Source organism: Podarcis melisellensis (genome assembly GCF_964234715.1).
Source record: "Podarcis melisellensis genome assembly, chromosome: 6".
NCBI lineage: Eukaryota > Metazoa > Chordata > Lepidosauria > Squamata > Lacertidae > Podarcis > Podarcis melisellensis.
The window spans coordinates 55,476,154-55,495,806 of NC_138538.1; the positions used below are offsets into that span (position 1 = coordinate 55,476,154).

A 19,653-nucleotide genomic window follows, 5' to 3' on the forward strand; every position below is an offset into this window, starting at 1 on the left:
AACCCGCCTCTAGAGGAAGTGAACCCCCCCAAACGGAAGTGAAAAAGGGGGAACGCGTCTCTCGGTGCGCTGGTCCGGTACTTCCTTTGTCTCCCCTCCTCTGTTTCCCCCTCCTCTCTCGCCAGGCCTCTACGCGGACGGGTTCGTGCCGGGCCGGACTTCGGCTATGGCAAACCGGACAGTGAAGGACGCGCACAGCATCCACGGCACTAACCCTCAATACCTGGTGGAGAAAATCATCCGCACTCGCATCTATGAATCCAAGTATTGGAAGGAGGAGTGCTTCGGCCTCACAGGTGAGGCCTACGGCGTCTGGGTAGCTGGGGGTGGAAGAGGAGGGGCTCACTCCGTGGGGGGAAGCTGGGGAATACCTGCCACTTTGGTGGGGCAGTTTGGAAACTACACACCGGGGGAGAGGCGGGTGAAACGAGGGCACAAAAGATGTACAACCACGCTGTGTATTTCATAAGTGGCTACATTTGTATGCCACCCCTTCATCCAGGGCCAAAAGATGCTGGACTAACCAGTGTTATGTTAGTTTCCTTTATATTGCCTATCAGTGCTTTCCCCCCTAAAAATAAAAATGTGTAGGGGTACTCTCATTTTCCTACTCATATTGAAATACTGCCTGCGCCTCAATGAGGCCAAACTTAGATTCACAAAAAGTTTAGGGGCAGGCGTACCCACCGGAAAAAAGCAGTCACCTATTAATATTTTTAATCGCGTGATTGAACCACTTGAGGTAATACCTGAAGTATCGAAAGCTTGGGCAGTCATTTGAACGCTTATTAAGAATCTAAATCCTATGCATGTTTAAAGTTCCATCACCGTCATAGTATTTTCTGGTAGCAAATTCTCTAGTAACAGTAAACCTTCCTAGTTGACTAAAAATGCAACTTCCAGCTTAAACATGAGCAACGGGTCTTGCTCTAACTTCAGAATCTGAGTTTCATATGATTCCTTTCATAGCTGAACTGGTGGTGGATAAAGCCATGGAACTGAGATACACTGGTGGAGTTTATGGAGGAAATATCAAGCCTACACCATTCTTGTGCTTGACTTTGAAGATGCTGCAGATACAGCCTGAAAAGGATATCATTGTTGAATTTATAAAGAATGAAGATTTCAAGTAAGAGAAAATAGCTAGAGAAGTAGTCTAGAGTTGTGGTTTCCAATTATTAGCAAAAGCCTTTCTTGGTTCACGTTAGTCAGCTCTCATCTCTACATCTACTAATTTTTAATACAAATTGATACAAATGTTTTGCCTGTTTGGAGGTAATCTTGTTGCCATTGTACCTCTCTAATTCTTCCTGCACCTAGAATCTGCTATGTGGTACATGAAGGTTACATTAATGAAAATTTTGGGGTATAGTTTCAAATTCTGAGCTGAGAGCATGTATTCCAATGACTTTATCTGGAAGAATAATAATTCTAAATTGCTATTTTTGTGTCTGCTAATTTTTAGGTATGTAAGATTGCTGGGTGCATTGTACATGAGACTGACTGGCACTGCTATAGATTGCTACAAATACCTAGAACCTTTGTACAATGATTATCGAAAAATAAAAAGCCAAAATAGAAATGGGGGTAAGTGGCTCAGTTTTATAATTTATCTGATCAGCTCCTGCCCATCCACAAAGAAGTCATTAAGTTGGGTGGTATTTAATCAATTTTACCAATGTAGATAGCATCTGTGGAATATGCTGTGTAGGAGTCTTGATGTTATAGTCTTAATTAACACTTATTAAATTATTTGCTTTGTAAGGAACTATTGCTTTTGTGACCAAGAAGCACAGTATCCACAAAATATTAACTGCAATATTTCCACTCCTTTTATACTGTGGTTTTTATTTGGAAAATAGGACTAAATTGTTCAATGTTTATTTGATCTTCAGCCATACCCATTTTAATTTTTTTTATTGTAGATATTGTAGTGATGTTCTCTAAAATATTTTTTTCCAGAGTTTGAACTAATGCACGTGGATGAGTTTATTGATCAACTGCTCCATGATGAGCGAGTTTGTGATGTCATTTTACCTAGACTACAGGTGTGTAATGGCTTGTAACATGCTAATAATAAAAATATGAATCAACCCTAAAATACTACACATCAGAATATAATGGTTGGAGGGGGCAACCCAAGTCTAAATTTGGAAAAACAAGACCTTTGTGATCCAACCCTATGTCCTCCAAATGTGTATTGCTTCCATTGAGAAATGGTGGTGGTGGTGGTGGTGGTTGTTAGAAACGATTCAAGAGGAGTAGGTGACAGCAAAGGTTGCAAGGTTTTTAGCTGGAGCAGTCAGAATAAGATCCACTATTTGACTATTGATTCAAAACCCTAAAATGCATTTTATATAATTGACTTTTTATTTCTATTCTTTGTATATCGTATTGTTGTTTTATTGCTATGGCCAATGGCTGACACAAATTAAGATTCATTCATTCATTATTAGAAACGATATGTCCTAGAAGAGGCTGAACAACTGGAACCACGAATTAGCGCTTTGGAAGAAGACATGGATGATGTGGAGTCCAGCGAGGAGGAGGAGGAGGAGGACGAAAAGGTTGAACATTTGTGTAGCTCCCCTGAGGGCCTCTTCTATAACAAGAGTACTGACATTGACTTTACACAGTGCAAGAAAGCATTTCTTATATGGTGCTCATATTGCTAAAGAGCTTTAGAACTGGCTTTAGCTATTGTTATTTTATTCTTAATGGTTCAGTTCTGACGTTCTACAAAAGGAGGATCAGAAGACTGTCCAAGCTTTACTTTATTCCTAGAACTTTTTTTTAAAGCATTGAGTCCTTTGTGCTTCTTTAAAATCTTTTTTAAAGTTCATTTTAGAGATGTTGCATTGAACATAAGGGGTTTTTTTTCCAGAATGCTTTGCTTGCAATATTTTCAGATGGAGCGAGTTCCCTCACCTGATCACAGGAGAAGAGGCTACAGGGATCTAGACAAACCCCGCAGATCTCCAACTCTGCGTTACAGAAGAAGCCGAAGCAGATCTCCTAGAAGGTAACATATTTGGAGCCGGCAAAATACTTTTAACCAACTTAATGCTGTACCTAAAACTATTGTCAAACTAACATTTCTTTTCCCCCCTTCCGTTAGGCGAAGCCGATCCCCGAAGAGGAGAAGGTAGGAGACTTACTAAATTATCAAGCTGATTTTAAAAAAATTAATTGTGTGAACTTTATACTAATAACCTGTGTCCCTTTAGTCCATCACCACGTCGGGAAAGGCATCGCAGCAAGAGCCCAAGGCGACACCGAAGTAGATCTAGGGAAAGACGCCACAGATCAAGATCTAAATCTCCAGGTAATTTTATTTTGGGGAGAGGGAGTTGTAGGTGGCTTTTTGGCATCTGTTAATTTACTTTCCCATTTCTACCAGTATTGGGGGGGGGGGGCAATCTGTTTATAATATGATGGCTTGGATCCTCAGTTCCAGCTCTGTTCATGGAAGTGAAATTATTCCTTTCCATTGCTGCCCTTGGTGCCACATACGACATTATTCTGGAGCACCCTTGAGCAGAGTTCTACTCACAGAAACTAGGATTCAAGCCCCTAACGAAGTTAAAATTGATTGAATCCCCTATTACCGCTCTGCTTTACTTGATGTTACATTCAGGAGGAATCTTCTGTAGAGAACGAAATCAAAGTAAAGATTTTGTATCTTGTCTCAGCAGGGCATCATCGTAGCCATAGACATCGAAGTCATTCCAAGTCCCCAGAAAGGTACATAGTTCATATTACTTTTAAATGATATTATTCTAAGAGGTCTTGCTTACAGATTTCTTGCTAGATTTTGTTATCCGCCAACAACTTTTTTGTATCATCTATGTATTCAAGATAGATTGTATGTATCTTGGAAAGATATTTTTAGGACTCTTGTGATTATCATAATCACTGTATTAATATCCAGAGGTGAATTTATCACTACATGTTCAATTAATTTCTTCCTGAGTGTCAACTGAACAGTGAGTTGCTTTTGTTCTTCTTTCAGATCTAAAAAGAGCCATAAGAAGAGTCGTCGGGGAAATGAATGAACCTAGAGAGTTCAAGAATCTGAGCCACCACTTCTTTTCTTGTAGATATCAGGCATCAGGATGGGTAGAAGCTGCTGTGACAGCTAATCATTTTTGTATTCACTTAGTATTCACAACGTTTTCTTTGACAACATAATATTCTTTGTTTAACTTGAGGGGACATTTATTCAGTGTATGTTCATATGTTTTTTCCCTAAAAGAAGTGTTGTGTAAAAAATTCTTTTGACAGCCCGTACTTGCTTAAAACTATATAAGAGCAAGGCACAATGAATTGTTTAAATTCATTGTGAAACCTATTATGAAAGTCTTGCTTTTGGAGTATTTGTATAACAATTTTTATGTAACTCATAATTTTATCAGCCAACAAGCTGTTCAAAAATGTACATAATTCTGTAGAGAATTACTTCAGGTGTGGGGCAAGCAGGAAAGTACTATTGTAACTTCTTTATTAAAATCTTTGATAAACAAGCTGCAGAACAAATGTGCTGTGTAACTAATTATTATTCAAGGATGCTTCAACAAGTACTGATGAGCTTAATTTTCAAAAGGTTGGAATGCAGTGTTGTGATTTAAGATACTTGCACCTTTATTTCTCCCAATAGTGTAACCCTGTATGTCTAGACAACACCTCCGGGCAATCTTCCCCCATCCCCTAACCAAGAATTAAATGAAAATGATGACACAATAGAGGGGTTAACCCAGAGGTGGCGTGAAAGGGGGCAAAGCAGCCATAATAGTGTGAAAACAGTGTCTATGAATTCCATGAGCCTTTGCAAGTGCAATCCCATGAGCCTTTGCACTGATCCTTGAGGCCGGTGACCAGTTGGAGTTTGAGAAAGGAGGTTTGGAACAAGTGATTGTGGTGTTTGCAGGTTTTTCAGTTGTGTTCCCAATATATGTGATTTCACTTAAATGCTCAGTGCTCTGGAATATAACCCTCGCGTAAATGCGGAGTGTCCAAACACATTTTTTTTGTTGGGGACCATGTTCCTTTGGGCACAGATGCTGGGCAAGGAATGACAAGTAATCTAATTGCACAAGAATTTCAAAGGGGAAATATATGAGTTTCACAAGCATGAGGCTTCCTTTCTTTTTTGGATAAATGCTCACCAACACTATATGAAGACTTGTAAAACTTTGTGAAGTTTATATATTTAGATGCCAATTATATGGAGTCCAAGATACTATTTCACCCTAGTCTGCAGTACTTTAAAAAGGCTTAACAGAATCCAGCTGTGTATACAAATGAAAAATTCTACTTATGATTTCTAATTTTGCAATTTTATTTTTTTCCTTTTAAAAAGTTTTTGGCACTACATTGTTCTGTAAAGAAATGACAATCTTTAACACATGAAATCCCTTTCTAATTTCTTTTTAGAACAATAGATATAAAGTCTGAACCAAAGTATGATAAAGCTAATAGAAAATAAACAACTTAATTTTAAAAACTCTCTTTACAGTTTATCAAGATAAAATAAAACACAGTTCCCCTTAAAAATAGGGTAATAAAATAGATGACATTTGTATCACTTCTTGTGATACTGGTAAAAACTATATTTTATATCTATGTACAAATGATACAGTTAAAAACAGTTTTAAATAATCTCTTATCTAAACATGTTGCAATAAGATTTGAATCCAGAACCTGATTTCTTCCCATCCCCTTAATTAAACTTCATTTTTTCTGCTGAATGAAATTCATGTTCAAATGTGGGTGTCCTTGGGACAGAAGTGAAAACCGCTGGTTGTTCTGCATCAGTAAGCCAGCTGAAAGAAAATAGGTTACAATTATTTTAGCAGAAACTATCCAAATCCAATTTAACATTTAGGTTGAGTTTTTAAATTCCTGCAAGTTTAACAGCAGAAAGGGGCACTTATGGAAAAGAAATAGGCTGAAATACTTGTGGACCGAGGCATGACTATCAAGATGGAACAAAAAAATGCAAGGGTGAAAGAACAGTGGTTCTCCAGATATTGTTGGATGCAAACTCCCATCACCCTCAGCCAACATGGCCGATCCTCAAGGGTGATGTGAGTTAGGGGGCCACAGGTTTTCCACCTCAAGGTAGAAGCTTCATAAGACGCCCCTAAAGCTTGGTATCTGGGATATCTACTTGCACAAGCAGGTTCACATTTAGTTAAACCAATGAATTCTTTTCCTATTAAACAGGCAGAGAACAGACAGTGCACAGCAAAGAATGGAAGTGGAAGTGGTTGTTATACAGATACATTGACAGTTGATATACAGACAGGTAAATTCAGAAAAGACTGCAGCTTTTTATAGACAAGCAACCTAGAAAAGATCTTTTGAGTGAGAGCCCAGTATGGCATTGCACTAGCACAACAGCTGTTCCTAGGAGACCTGTTCTTATCACAACAACTAAAACCAAAACCAATAAAAATAATAGCAGAAAGGTGAGAAAGTTGCTTCATGAAGATACTACCTTGAGGGTAGAAAGGTTTATTCAATGGATAGCTGGCATTTCCCTGCTGCATGTAGTTCGGAGAAATATTGTAAGGCCACGTCCCTCGCAGGAGAGGAAAATGGGCTGGGGTGCCATGGTCCCAAGGAACAGGAGGAGGAGGAGGGTTCGCTTTACCAAACTGTCCTGGGAAGCCCTGATCTAGTTTTCATTCAAAAATGAAAAGGAGATAAAAGATTACTGTATTTGAAATCACCAACCTGCAAAGCAAAATGCACAGCAGTAAGTATTTTTTTTAATTACTTAATTTTATTTTTGGGCCCTCTGGAACAGCATGGGATGGGACATGGGCAGCTGCACTAGGAAAGGGAAATCAGAAGAATTTAGAAGGGCTCCCCTGTGGAAGTGCCTTTCTGCTTGTACAAGATGATTTTGGACCCAAGGAGCCATGAATAGACTAAAAGTATCCATTGCTGCTGAGCTGCAAGAGCTCATGGTGCTATAATACGTAGTTCCCTTCTGCATGCAGAAAGCAATCTTAAATATGCATACATAGATAAGAAATACAATAGAAGCACTTGAAGATCTGCAGGTATAGGGTGGAATATAAATTTAATTAAAAATTAAAATTAAAGAGTCATGTAAAACCAACAGGAGACAATCTGCTCCATTTTACATTATTCACTAAGTGATGGTGATACAGTTGCGGTTCTGCAGGGGTAAAGGACAGGTACTCTATTACTCAGAGGCGCTTTTATTACCATTCATTTTTTGAGGTCCTAGCACTGAAAGCTAGTTTCTGGCCCTGGCTCAAACTGAGCCTCAGAATACACTGATCTTTTAAGGAAAGGTGGTGCAGGGTTTCTAATTAGCTTGGATGGGATCCAAAGGGCTGTACTTAATGTTCTGCTCATACACTGAGGTCCTTTTCCTTAACACACAGACCTCAAGCTGCTCCTGAAGCACAGTATTAAATGCAGCACAAGGGGACGCAGCTCAAAAGGAAACTGGGCAGAAGTTCTGCACAGAACTCTTTGAAGCCCATCCCTATTGAAGTTCAGATTTGGAATCAAAGTTTCTTGACAGAAAGCTCAAACTATTATCTCTTTAAATAACTTGTCAAATGCTATGAAAATAGCCTTCCAAACCCAACCCACTTTTTATGTAGCCTAAGCAAATACATGGCGATTCATCTTTTCCCTAAAAGATTCCTCATCTGCACCCCAGAATATACAGCACTGTCAGAATGAACAGGTTCAGAAACGTTAAGCAAAGAAACAGTCAGTATTTGTACAAAAGAGGAGACAGGAGAGTTACCTGAGTTCCCCACCGTGCCATTGTTCACCAGTGAGCTTAGAGTCACAGGGTTGTGCCAGTGTCCCTCATGAGTACTGCTGGGGATTCCTACAGGCCTGGCAGCAGGCTGTGCAAAGATGATACTGGGATCATTCAGGCTTACGCTGCTCTGGTTATTGGGCGGGCTGCTGCTACTGCCAGCCCTCACAGAAAAAGGAACATTTGCCGCGTGAGGAGGAGGATTACCCGGTGCAGAGTGAATAACAGGCCACGAGGTGTTAGGAAGTTGGATTTGGTGGTGGTGGTGATGGTGGTGGTGGTGGTGAGGGTGCATCTGAAATAGTCCCAGGTTAGGCAAGGTGGCATACTGACCTGGGGGAGATTGGGGAAAGTTAAACAAAGGCAGCTGGACCTGGTGGGGTGGTTGTGCCCCTTGCTGGGGCTGCAGAGCATGCTTAGACTGGGATATTGGTTGTGGCTGAGTCTGGTTAATGGAGGTTGGTGGAGAGGAATTCTGAGTAAATTGCTGAGGCTGTGGAGAGTAAGATGACTGACGCGAATCAGACTGGAGAGGGGGAAAAAAGGATGTAGTTCGTATTAGTTCATGAGTTAGTTAAGTGTTCCATTTAAGCACTTAATGCTAAAAAGTCTTCACAAAGGAGTCTCTTGAGCTCTAGGTTTACTCAACTACTGTCTTTGAGTTGAGATAGGCTACATATAGGGCTGGACTATCCATTGTGAGGACTTTTTATGAAGAACTAAATTCTTCATGACTGCAAGTTCAGTTAAAGCAGGCTTCCTCAACCTCGCCCCTCCAGATGATTTTTGAGAATACAATTCCCATCATCCCTGACCACTGGTCCTGCTAGCTAGGGATCATGGGAGATGTGGGCCAAAAACATCTGGAGGGCCGAGTTTGAGGAAGCCTGAGTTAAAGTATAAGGTTTAACTGACAGCAGATTCACCATATTCACTTGGAGAGTTCAGATGACCTTAACTTAATATATGAAACATGAACAAGCTTTGCTGTTTGTTCTTCACTTCATTGGGGGAGCAAACAATCCATTTGTTAACTTCAATTTTACAAAATAAAAAAAAATCCTTCCAGTAGCACCTTCGAGACCAACTAAGTTTTTTATTGGTATGAGCTTTCGTGTGCATACCAATAACAAACTTAGTTGGTCTCTAAGGTGCTACTGGAAGGATTTTTTTTATTTTGTTTCAACTACGGCAGACCAACACGGCTACCTACCGGCAACTTCAATTTTACAGTTCATCTGAATCATGGAACTATAGTTACAAACTTCAGAACAATCTAAGATATAGTTTGAAGTTGGCTTTATATTTTGACTTGTTCAAAAGCTCTTAACCATAGTTTGCTGGTTCATAAAACCAGAAATTATGGTTAATTTCCTAGGTTGTTTCCTTGGTCATACAAAGGGACTGTGTGTGGCCAAAGATTTTGGTTATTAAAGCAAGGTACTATCATCTGAACAAAATCATTCTGTAGAACAAGCCCTACCACTGATAAAACAGTCACTTGAACTCTCACTGGAATAAAACATGTAACTTTAAAAATGTCCTACTAATTTTCAGTCACCAATAGCATCTTAATTCATTGGCTCTTCCATTTGCTCTAAATTGTTGCCTCAATCCTTAAATATGCAAGAATCTGTACTTCTGAACTCTACAGAGGCCTTTTTACAGCAGTACACTTCACAAGCATTATTGTTATATTACTTACACAATCGAAATTGATTTCTTATATAAAATTTAATTCAGAAATACCGAATCAAATGAAACTTACACATTCTGATGTCTGTCTAGCACGTAAGGGTCTTTCCACTTGCTGTTGAATTGATCCAGTTACTTGCTGAGTGTTTACAAGGCTTCGGACTAACTGAGTCCCTAAGTGATAAAGTGTAAAGAATGTGTTTAATACAGATTAAGAAACCAACAGGCTGTGGTCCAAAGCAATGATATGTGCAAATAAAATTATTTATGCAGCCAAAACTTTATTTGCTGTACCTATTGCAACTATGTCCTCTGCCAGAGAGGTCCAAGGAAGACAATATTGGCTCCTGTGAATAGGGTTAGACCAGATATCTTCAACCTTTTCAGACCAAGGACCCACTTTTAACCCAAACATGCATTTTGAGACCCATTTCTTAATATTTTACCATATGGTGGTGTCGCTCCTGTTATGACCCACCTTGGATCAGGCTATGGTGTCTCAACCCACCAGCTGAAAACCAGAGAGTTAAAGAATAGGAGGCAAATCCTGCATCAGTCAGCAGGAATGCAAACAATTCCACTGGCTGGACCATGGGTAGCAAGGCTGGAATAAAGGACAAACAGTGCAGTGCTAATGCATATCTACTCAGAAGTAAGCTCCATTACCGAGAGCACCGTTGCTTCTTTGTCTTGACTGTTTAAATTCTGGACAATCCCTTCGAACGTGTCCCACATCGCCACAGATAAAACATCTCTTTTCTCTAGTCTCTCTGTCTTCTTCCTTGACTTCCTTTTCATCATCTCTCTCATTCTCCTTTTTCTTCACTCTAAATGGGGACAGGTATGCAAGCATTGCTTAAAAGTATCCTTGAAGCTGTGTGACTTTCAAACAGGCAGCCAAAGCCTTAAGATTCATTTCAATGTCCCTGTGTGGACAAAAAACTGATAATCGCATCATCCAAAACATGGCGGTGGCTTTACAGAGCTGCTGCACGTTCCAGCTGGGCAGAAGGTGGGGGGCAAGATAATGGTTGCACTGCAATGGATTTCTGGCTGGCTTAGCCCAGAACCCAGAAAGCTATGTTTCTGGTCTTTTTGTTAGCTGCCACTGTGAGATCCCATCATAGGGTCTTCCACCTACCAAAGCAGTGGGCAGAAAAGGAAAGTGATGCGGGTGTCATTTGGCAGTCAGAATCCAGTGCAGGTCAGCAGGGCATAATCCAACCCCTTCCCACCCACTGCAGCATGGTGCAAAGGAAGTTTATACTGCTCAGTAAGCTGAGGAAAGATGAGATGTACTGTTTGCTGCTATTTCATCCAAAGCCTACAGGACCCAAATGGTCCCTCAAGTTAACCTCAGCTCTGAATTGCCACACATGGTTCCTCCCATCCCCTTTGCTTTATCATAGGCAAGTAGCCACTGCACTTGCCCTTCAAAGCACAAAACATTTATGGTATTGTTCATGAAAACACAGGAAAAAATACACAAGTGGTAAGTAATTCACTAGAATACTCAGCACTGTTTTACACCAACTCCTCTGCCTAGTTATGCGTTCCTTCATTGGAAAGATAAAGTGATTTTCTTAAAAACAGTTTTTGAAAGAAAATTTAAGAGAGTAAGGTGCATTCCTTGAGGCAAACGAAATTATTTTCTCCTCTTTTCTTGCATTCAGCATAAAAAAATTTAAACTAGCTCATGTGTTTATTTTCCCAACCTCCTTTTTTTGGGGCAGTCCTTCATGTAATGACCAATTTTGCCACAGACACGGCAGCACCTGTCGTTGGGTGCCAGTTCTCCATCAGTCAATACTTTAGAGTTGAAAAAGTACTCCTACAAGGGGGAAAACAAGCTATTATCTACAAGCTCTCTGTATTCACTTTATTTGAAGAGAAATGGGGAACAGGGGGGAAAGGAAGGAGAAACAGCAGTTGCATATCTCACTAAGTAAGGCATTCATTAAGAAGAAAAGGCAAAAGACAAGGTTGATATTTTCATATTTACAGTCTTGTAAAATATATTTGTAATAATACCAGACAGGGGTTTTTATAGCCTTATTTTTCCAAGAAATACAAAGTAAGTGAAAGAAGCAATATATTTTACCCTAACAAACCAACTAAATACAAACTTTCAAGTTTTGCAAAACCTAATCATTGTGGTGGTCACGAGGAACTAAGATAGCATTTACTCTACACTATTCTCAACTGTCGACTAGCAGCCTGGGATTGAATGCATGAGTTTTAGCTATTTGTCTGAGGTACATGACTTGAAATTCAAGTGTCTGGAAGAAGGACAGAGAGGGAGGAAAGGAGGAGCAACAGTTCATTAGAACTGAGTCCAAGAGTAAGACATTCAGTGTATGCTTGCATGTTTATGCAAGATAAGCTGTGAGAAACTGTGTTAAACACAGTCTTAAAAGTGGAAGTTCTCATATCCTGCTGTTGTTTGTTCAACACCAATACAAACATACACAAAATGTAAGTAATATATCTTGGAAGTAAAAGAACCAACTTGATATTTTAGGGTTCTGTTAAGACCTAACTGTTAAGCCTTGAGTTTTCAGTCCTACTGATTAACAATTATGACCAAGATCACTAAACCAATTATGAAATTAAATTACATGTACTCAAAAGGACCCATAGAACTGCAATAAAGGTACTTTGTGACCACAGCAGAAAAGTACAAGTTACAAAATAAGAAAACTTACAGCTTCTCTTCCCAGCACCGGATAGAAAGGAGTACCAAATAATTTTCTCCCATTGATTAATGCCTTCATTATGAAATTGGTCACTGTGAAAGGAGAGAAAAAAGCAATTAAAGAAGTGTCACTTTAGAAATTTATTAACACTGAATAGAACATTTTTCAAGTCTTACTTTTTCTGGATACTCCTGCACCTAGGTTATGATTCAAGTCAAAAGGATCTGAACAGAAGAAATAAACACAGTATTAAAGGAGCAGGGGGGGAAATTCCAACAGCACTTAATTTTGCTGTTAACAAATACTGCTGGTGTAAGACACGCAAGTAACATTTTCACTAACATTAATAGAAGTTCACTTATAAGTGAGAAATTCTTTCAGGGGGATATATCCTTTATGTTAGATATTCCATAAGTACCTTCAATGGCGATGCATTTGGACGTCCACTGTTTCTCAAATGTGGTTAACAGCTTCTTCTGACGAATGCTGATGACATATTCTTTGAAGTCAAACTCTTCAGTGTAAAATCGCAGTAACCCTAACCAGAGTTCTCCCAGTGATTCTGTGTTTTTCCCAAGAGAAGGTAAACGGTTTTTCTGTATAAAAGTTATAGCAGATAAAGTACTTTATTGTGAACATGATACTTTTAAGTTTGGGATGGCTCCAAAGTAACACATTGTGAAGTATGTGGCATCTATCTATTGCAAAGCTGGGCCGTCCTGAATGTACATCTATGTGGTAGCAGGGAAAAGGAATAAAAGCATCTTTTACATTCATAGGAAACTCTCTACCTGTGAAAGTTCAGGTAAGGCTACTTCCTCTCTTAATGTGCTCATTGCAGAGGCAGATAATTCACTGGATATAAGAAGCATTGAAAAGAGAAGACTAGCCCACTTCCATTTTGCACTATATGTTGACTGAGCATCTTGCTTACTAGTGATCATCAGGAGTAAATAGGCATGAGAGAATAAGAAAAACCTTGCTGGATGAAACCACAGACATGTCTAGTCAAGCATCCTATTCTCAGTAGCAAACAGATGTCTATGAAAACCAGAACACATGAGCTGGATACAAGAAGTTAAATTTGTTTGTAGAAGAGTCTAACAAACAGGTTTGCTGAAGATGAATGCTGGGATTGGCAATAAAAATAGCCCTGTGCTATTTCTGTAACCAAAAACCAAAGTGGCACATTTCCTGTTTAACAGTTGCCAAAATGCTAATTCTATAACTTTTTAAAGCTCTTGCTGCCACTATCTAATTTTGTACTTCTGAGACTTTCAGCTCTTCATTTCTTTACCCTTCCCTTGTCCAACAGATTCTGCAGAAAGGTGTTTTGTTTTTCATTTGTGCAATGCCAAATATATTGCTTGTGGTCTTATAAAAAATAATAATTAAGCATGTATATGTACTTGTGATATAATACTACTACACCTAAGAACTCAATTACTATTCCAGAATTAGAACATTACCAGTTCTTCAGTATCATCAAAGAAGAAAGCATTCCATCCATCAACCATTCTCTGAGGGATCTGTTGTCCATCAAATATCTAAAACATCATGAAGAATAAAGGCAGAAAATGGGGTGGGGTGGGGGAGGAGGGGGTAATGAACAAATCCAAAATCAGAAAGTATTCTCTCTTTTGAAAAGGATGAAAATATCACAGAAAATATTACTAGGGCCCAGATGGATGTATTTGCAAACCATTAACAGTTAGTTCTGAAACAATGCTGGGACACACGATTATTAAATTACAATGCTTATTAAATTACTTAGTGGTGATAGGAATGCAGTCCATATAGAGCTCAAAAGGAGACTTGCACTAAACCTGTTTGTGACACCTCAATTTGGTTAAGGGCAATAGCTCACCATTTTTAACTTTAAAATAATCAAGATAAAGAACATTTCGTGCACTACTTTGCTTGAGAATGCTCACATTCTTCCTCATTTATAACAGTAATAAAAGTTCTGACATAAAAAGTACTTCTCCGTTGGAATTAATATGCTACTCAAGGCAAAGCATCAAATACAATGATTGCCCACACATATATTTCACATCTGAAAAGCAAAACAATATCTTGTGTGCAATTATTATGTATGCTGCTTTTAAACTAATATTGAGGAGCACATTAATTCCTTCTGCAGTGGAATCCTGTGATGTGTGAAGAAGCTGGAAGAGTGGCTCAGTGTGATAAGACAGAACCCATGAAGTGGCATGGGAGATATGCAGTTGCAACTTCAACTCCTCCCCCAAAAAACAAGAGTCAAAACTGGCCTCACATACAAAATGAACTGAAAAGAAAAATAATTCTCTAGCCAATCTTCCAAAGCACATTTTCCTGAAAACCTACCTCTTGAAGAACTGGGATTACTGGTGGATCTCTCTGTTGTAAGAAGTATAACACCATTAGGATATAGGCATATGAAGACAGACTTCCTCTGGATGCATCTCCAATATCACAGCGCTGGTCAAATACATTTTGAATATAGTGAGCATTTAACAAGATATAACAATGAAAAAAGAAAAGAAGTATTTTGTGATGCTGCCGTTTCTGAGAATGATATTGTCAACCTCTGGCATGCACATAAGCTAAGTCAAACAGGCACAAGGATACGATTTCTGAAAGTGCTCATTTGTGTGACTACTTCGACATGCCCCTGATGACAGTGGACATGCTTCTAAAACAGCAGTACCTATGTTATATTAGAAACCACTTTTGAAACTCATCAGAGTTCAAATATCATATATGGCATGTATGTCTGCTCTTCAAGGAAAAAGGTAAAGAAAAAATCCTACTATGGATTAAAGTACAGCTTTAGATTCTGGTAACTATGGATTTCATTTAGATTAATGGGGCACTAATTTACTATACCTAGTTCTAAAGCCAACATATAAACCCACATTCTATTATTGCAGCTCAAGTAATCTGTCAAACAGATATAATCCAACTATCAACAGGGACTTTGAAAACCTAATTCTGTATAGGCCAGTATGATTATATATACTACCAGTAGCTTCTGCAGAAATTTCAGACGCTGTTTGAAATCAGAAATTTCATAAGCTTCCAGAATTGTAACTGTTCAGAAAACCATTTAAAAAACAAGTTGCACTTGAACTGTCATCACCTCTTGGGGAAAGAAACCACTGAGCACACATGGCAATAAGCTAAAGTTGCACGTTATTTATATTTACCTTTGCAAAAACTTTCATTGTGTATCCCAAGTATTGTACTCTCGGATCAATGGCTGCATATGTTGCAAGCATCCTTGTGTTGTGCTGTGCCTATAAAACAAGTCCAATGGTTTGGGTATCAGGCTTTGGGTATCAGGCACACTTCAATTTGCAGACTGAACGTAAGAAATGTTGCAAAACAATGCATATTTACATTCTTACAAAATTTCAGGCAGGTCACAACCACAGCCAAAAACAAATTCAGAGGAAGAGGTCACACTTCCAAGCAATGTGTGGAATCCCAACAATTGCAGGCCCCTATGCCCTCTGAATAACAGCTCTTGATGAATTTAAAGGAGTGAAACATACAGGTGAACTTTTGACCAAACATCTGGACTTTTACTGAAGATGATACTTGCCAGTGTATTGTATAAGCTGATATCCCCTTCTAAGCCACTTCGTCTGTGCTCAAATTTTACTATAGGCACTTTGGCTGTTGTTATAGGCAGGATATTTCTTAAACCTGATAAGATAATGTTTCAAGATGTGAAATACTCCCCTTAGCCAAAGAACACATAAAAATGCATATAAGCAGCACAAAGTCCCATACACATACCTGGATGCTTCTTAAGAATCTTTGCCAAATTTTCAATAATTTCCTTACAGTTTAATTTCTAGAAGAAATAAATAAAAAGCCTGTGTTACCTACATATTCCCACAAAGAATTCAGAGTAACCAAGTACTTTGAACATATATGCTACAATAATCTTCCTTCAACTATATAAAATGTATTTTAAAAAGAACTCCAAAGAGCAGGTTTAAACATCTCAGGAACACAATATCTCAAGGACCACCTCTCCCCATATGAACCGACTCAGACCCTGCAATCATCATCATCTGAGGCCCTTCTTTGGGTGCCTCCCCCATGAGAGATCTGGAGAGTGGCAGCACAGAAATGGGCCTTTTCTGCAGTGGCTCCCCATTTGTGGAATGCTCTCCCCATAGAGGCTCACCTGGCGCCTTCATTACATTATCTTTAGGCGTCAGGCAATAAAGCTTATCTATAATCAGGCATTTGGCCAATTCTAAGGCCTTTTAAATGTGTCTGTGGGAGAGGGCTTACTGGTTTGTTTCCCTTTTGTTTTTGTTTGACAGTGGTACCTCTAGTTACGAACTTAATTCGTTCCGGAGGTCCATTCTTAACCTGAAACTGTTCTTAACTAGAGGCGTGCTTTCGCTAATGGGGCCTCTTGCTGCCGCTGCACCGCCGGCACATGATTTTCATTCTCATCCTGGGGCAAAGTTCTCAACTCAAGGTAACTCTTCCAGGTTAGTGGAGTTTGTAACCTGAAGCATTTGTAACCTGGGGCACGACTGTATTATGTATTTTGTGTTCTCATTTAGTATTTTAATGCTGTGAACTGCCCAGTGATCTTTGGGTGAAGGGCAGTATACAAATTGAATAAATAAAATAAAAGCAACAATAAAATACCTCTGCATTTTCATGGCCTTCTAGTGTCATGCAAATATCCAGGTCACTGTCACGAAATCCAAATCCATTTTTTGAAGAGCCAAACAGGCACAGTCTGGCCTTGTCTGATCAAAAGAAAGAGGGTTTTTAAAATAATAACTTTAGACTCATTCAAAATATAACAGATTGTACATTAACTTTAAACTTCCACAAAATTCGAGAACAACTGAATTTATATTCCACTACATTTTGTAAGACAAAATAAACAATATGATTCAGATTATTGCAGACCCAGTATAACCACCCAAGTGTCATCTTGCCACATCTGTCAGACACAATAGTTTTTCCAGTGCCCCAAACAAAGCATGTTTTAATGCCCATATATTCCATCACTTTTCAGTAATAAATAAATTCAAGATGTGAGGAAAAACACATTTCTGATTTCTTTAGACTATTTTTCAAGTTCTATTAATGTACAAATCTTGATTCTTGTTTTAATATTGTTACTCAATATGTTTGTCAGTTCTCTCAATTTCTCATTTGTGGTCATGGGCTTGACGCCAACTCCTTTTCTAACCTTCTTCTCCATACTGAAAACATTTAGGATATCTTCCTAAAGGATGAGGCATGGCAAACTAGATTTTCCTTGGCATTAGCTGGCTGATATATACTCTCAGCCTGCAGATACCTGTCTGCCAGGGAAAGATCCAAGTGAGGAAGGAACTATTGCACATGCACTTAATTTCAAAAATTAATATCTTCTATTAACTTGCTGCCAATATTGATTTTAGATTCTTTTTAATGCTTCTTTTTTGTGTTGTTCCTATAATAATATAAAACATTGGTTTGAGTATTAGTGTATATAATGTTTTGTCCTCAAGTGCAAGGAAAGATGGTATACAATGTAATAAATAAATACAATTAGAAAATAACTCTCTTGGACAACTGCAAAATAACAAATAAATTGGATGTTTTTAAAAGTTTCCTGTTGCATACCATTATATTCTTTTCGAATAAATCTTTCCAAACTTGCCAGAATCTGTTCTCGGTTTTGTTGCTCTGAGAAAGGAGGCGATAATTCATCTAAACAAACAAAAACCTAAGTAAGCCATTCAGCAACATCCAAGTGTCAGAATTAAATATCCTCAAACATTTCTCTCACTGAATATTTTACTGATCCCTGTAATTCATTAAAGTCATCTGGTGATGGTATTTTACATTTAGGATGCAACCATATCATCTTAAATATCAGACCAAACCCCTGAAAGGAAGGCAAAAGAAGAAACAAACTTATGTGTTGGCCCTGCAAAATCTGTCCATTACTAAAGATACCTTGGTTAACAATACCATGCAATTCCTTGACGCTTTGGAAACTTACATTTGCCAAACCCACTGCAAAGTCTAAAACATCCTGGTGACCTTACTGTAAACTAGAACATATGAGTATACACTACTTCCAATCACAGAAGAATGCCTTCTTTCCACTGATTTAAGCAGGGAAAATCCCAGATTAATGTGGTTAGAGTTCAGTACCCTATTATTAACTATTGAAGTAGTACTCACAACCAGGTCAGAATAGCAAAACTTTACTTACCAAAACACCTTTTACATACTAGATCAAGTATTTCTCTAAATCTACTTGTCATTGGTGGTAGTGGTTTTAGATCAATTTTCTTAAAATCCTCCGGGCAGTCATTTTTGGAATGGCCATCCCTTTTGCAGATACTGCATACTATAGTTGGTGGCTATGGAAGAAACAAACAAAAATGTTTTATTTTAAAATATATTTTTTTAAAAGTGTTATTTTCCTTAAATATATGCAGCATATTCCAACAGCTCCTTCATGAATTTGACTGTGTTGACCACAGCAAACTATGGCAAGTTCTTAAAGAAATGGGAGTGCCTGATCACCTCATCTGTCTCCTGAGAAATCTCTATGTGGGACAAGAAGCTACAGTTAGAACTGGATATGGAACAACTGATTGGTTCAAAATTGGGAAAGGAGTACGACAAGGCTGTATATTGTCTCCCTGCTTATTTAACTTATATGCAGAATTCATCATGCGAAAGGCTGGGCTGGATGAATCCCAAGCTTAAGATTGCCGGAAGAAATATCAACAACCTCAGATATGCAGATGACACAACCTTGATAGCAGAAAGTGAGGAGGAATTAAATAACCTTTTAATGAGGGTGAAAGAAGAAAGCGCAAAATATGGTCTGAAGCTCAACATAAAAAAAACTAAGATCATGGCCACTGGTCCCATCACCTCTTGGCAAATAGAAGGGGAAGAAAGGAGGCAGTGAGAGATTTTACTTTCTTGGGTTCCATGATCACTGCAGATGGTGACAGCAGTCACGAAATTAAAAGACACCTGCTTCTTGGGGGAAAAGCAATGACAAACATAGACAGCATCTTAAAAAGCAGGGACATCTCCTTACTGACAAAGGTCCGTATGGTTAAAGCTACGGTTTTCCCAGTAGTGATGTATGGAAGTGAGAGCTGGGCCATAAAGAAGGCTGATCACCAAAGAATTGATGCTTCTGAATTAGGGTGCTGGAGGAGACTCTTGAGAGTCCCATGGACTACAAGAAGATCAAAGCTATCCATTCTTAAGGAAATCAGCCCTGAGTTCTCACTGGAAGGACAGATCCTGAAGCTGAGACTCCAATACTTTGGCCACCTCATGAGAAGAGAAGACTCCCTGGAAAACACCCTCATGTTGGGAAAGATTGAGTGCACAAGGTGAAAGGGACGACAGAGGACAAGATGGCTGGACAGTGTTCTCGAAGCTACGAACATGAGTTTG

At 38.8% G+C, this 19,653-nt stretch overlaps 2 protein-coding genes across 3 annotated transcripts in view; one reads left to right on the top strand and one right to left on the bottom strand.

Moving 5' to 3' along the window:
• The first annotated feature begins 160 nt into the window (after nucleotides 1–160).
• Nucleotides 161–4,536, top strand: PRPF38A (pre-mRNA processing factor 38A). 2 transcript variants are annotated; one of them, XM_081917447.1, is made up of 10 exons: nucleotides 161–296; nucleotides 970–1,129; nucleotides 1,466–1,587; nucleotides 1,963–2,048; nucleotides 2,457–2,567; nucleotides 2,910–3,022; nucleotides 3,119–3,145; nucleotides 3,228–3,325; nucleotides 3,693–3,744; nucleotides 4,013–4,536. In XM_081917447.1, exons 1-10 carry the CDS (start codon nucleotides 167–169, stop codon nucleotides 4,053–4,055), a joined length of 942 nt encoding a protein of 313 aa, XP_081773573.1. In that variant the 5' UTR covers nucleotides 161–166; the 3' UTR covers nucleotides 4,056–4,536. The 2 variants fall into 2 exon arrangements, with proteins under 2 accessions (XP_081773573.1, XP_081773574.1); XM_081917448.1 differs by having other exon boundaries at nucleotides 3,696–3,744.
• Nucleotides 4,537–5,314: 778 nt separating this feature from the next.
• The window catches only part of TUT4 (terminal uridylyl transferase 4), a 39,819-nt gene continuing 25,480 nt past the window's right edge, over nucleotides 5,315–19,653 (bottom strand). Inside the window, exons 14-30 of the mRNA XM_081917443.1 lie at nucleotides 18,440–18,590; nucleotides 17,842–17,928; nucleotides 16,867–16,970; nucleotides 15,991–16,048; nucleotides 15,794–15,897; nucleotides 15,396–15,485; nucleotides 14,554–14,667; nucleotides 13,674–13,751; nucleotides 12,623–12,800; nucleotides 12,381–12,428; nucleotides 12,214–12,296; nucleotides 11,224–11,339; nucleotides 10,175–10,335; nucleotides 9,582–9,682; nucleotides 7,796–8,339; nucleotides 6,500–6,679; nucleotides 5,315–5,822 (exon numbers count right to left, since the gene is read on the bottom strand). Of these exons, the coding sequence (XP_081773569.1) occupies nucleotides 5,731–5,822; nucleotides 6,500–6,679; nucleotides 7,796–8,339; nucleotides 9,582–9,682; nucleotides 10,175–10,335; nucleotides 11,224–11,339; nucleotides 12,214–12,296; nucleotides 12,381–12,428; nucleotides 12,623–12,800; nucleotides 13,674–13,751; nucleotides 14,554–14,667; nucleotides 15,396–15,485; nucleotides 15,794–15,897; nucleotides 15,991–16,048; nucleotides 16,867–16,970; nucleotides 17,842–17,928; nucleotides 18,440–18,590 (2,289 nt within the window). The 3' untranslated portion in view covers nucleotides 5,315–5,730. The remainder of the gene's footprint in view (nucleotides 5,823–6,499; nucleotides 6,680–7,795; nucleotides 8,340–9,581; nucleotides 9,683–10,174; nucleotides 10,336–11,223; nucleotides 11,340–12,213; nucleotides 12,297–12,380; nucleotides 12,429–12,622; nucleotides 12,801–13,673; nucleotides 13,752–14,553; nucleotides 14,668–15,395; nucleotides 15,486–15,793; nucleotides 15,898–15,990; nucleotides 16,049–16,866; nucleotides 16,971–17,841; nucleotides 17,929–18,439; nucleotides 18,591–19,653) is intronic.

Bases quoted from the DNA above. Each gene is read 5' to 3' on its own strand.
- PRPF38A (XM_081917447.1), top strand. From the start codon at position 167: ATGGCAAACCGGACAGTGAAGGACGCGCACAGCATCCACGGCACTAAC. The intron at 2,568-2,909 runs GTTGAACATTTG...CAATATTTTCAG, and splicing joins AGGAGGAGGAGGACGAAAAG to ATGGAGCGAGTTCCCTCACC. The intron at 3,326-3,692 runs GTAATTTTATTT...ATCTTGTCTCAG, and splicing joins ATCAAGATCTAAATCTCCAG to CAGGGCATCATCGTAGCCAT.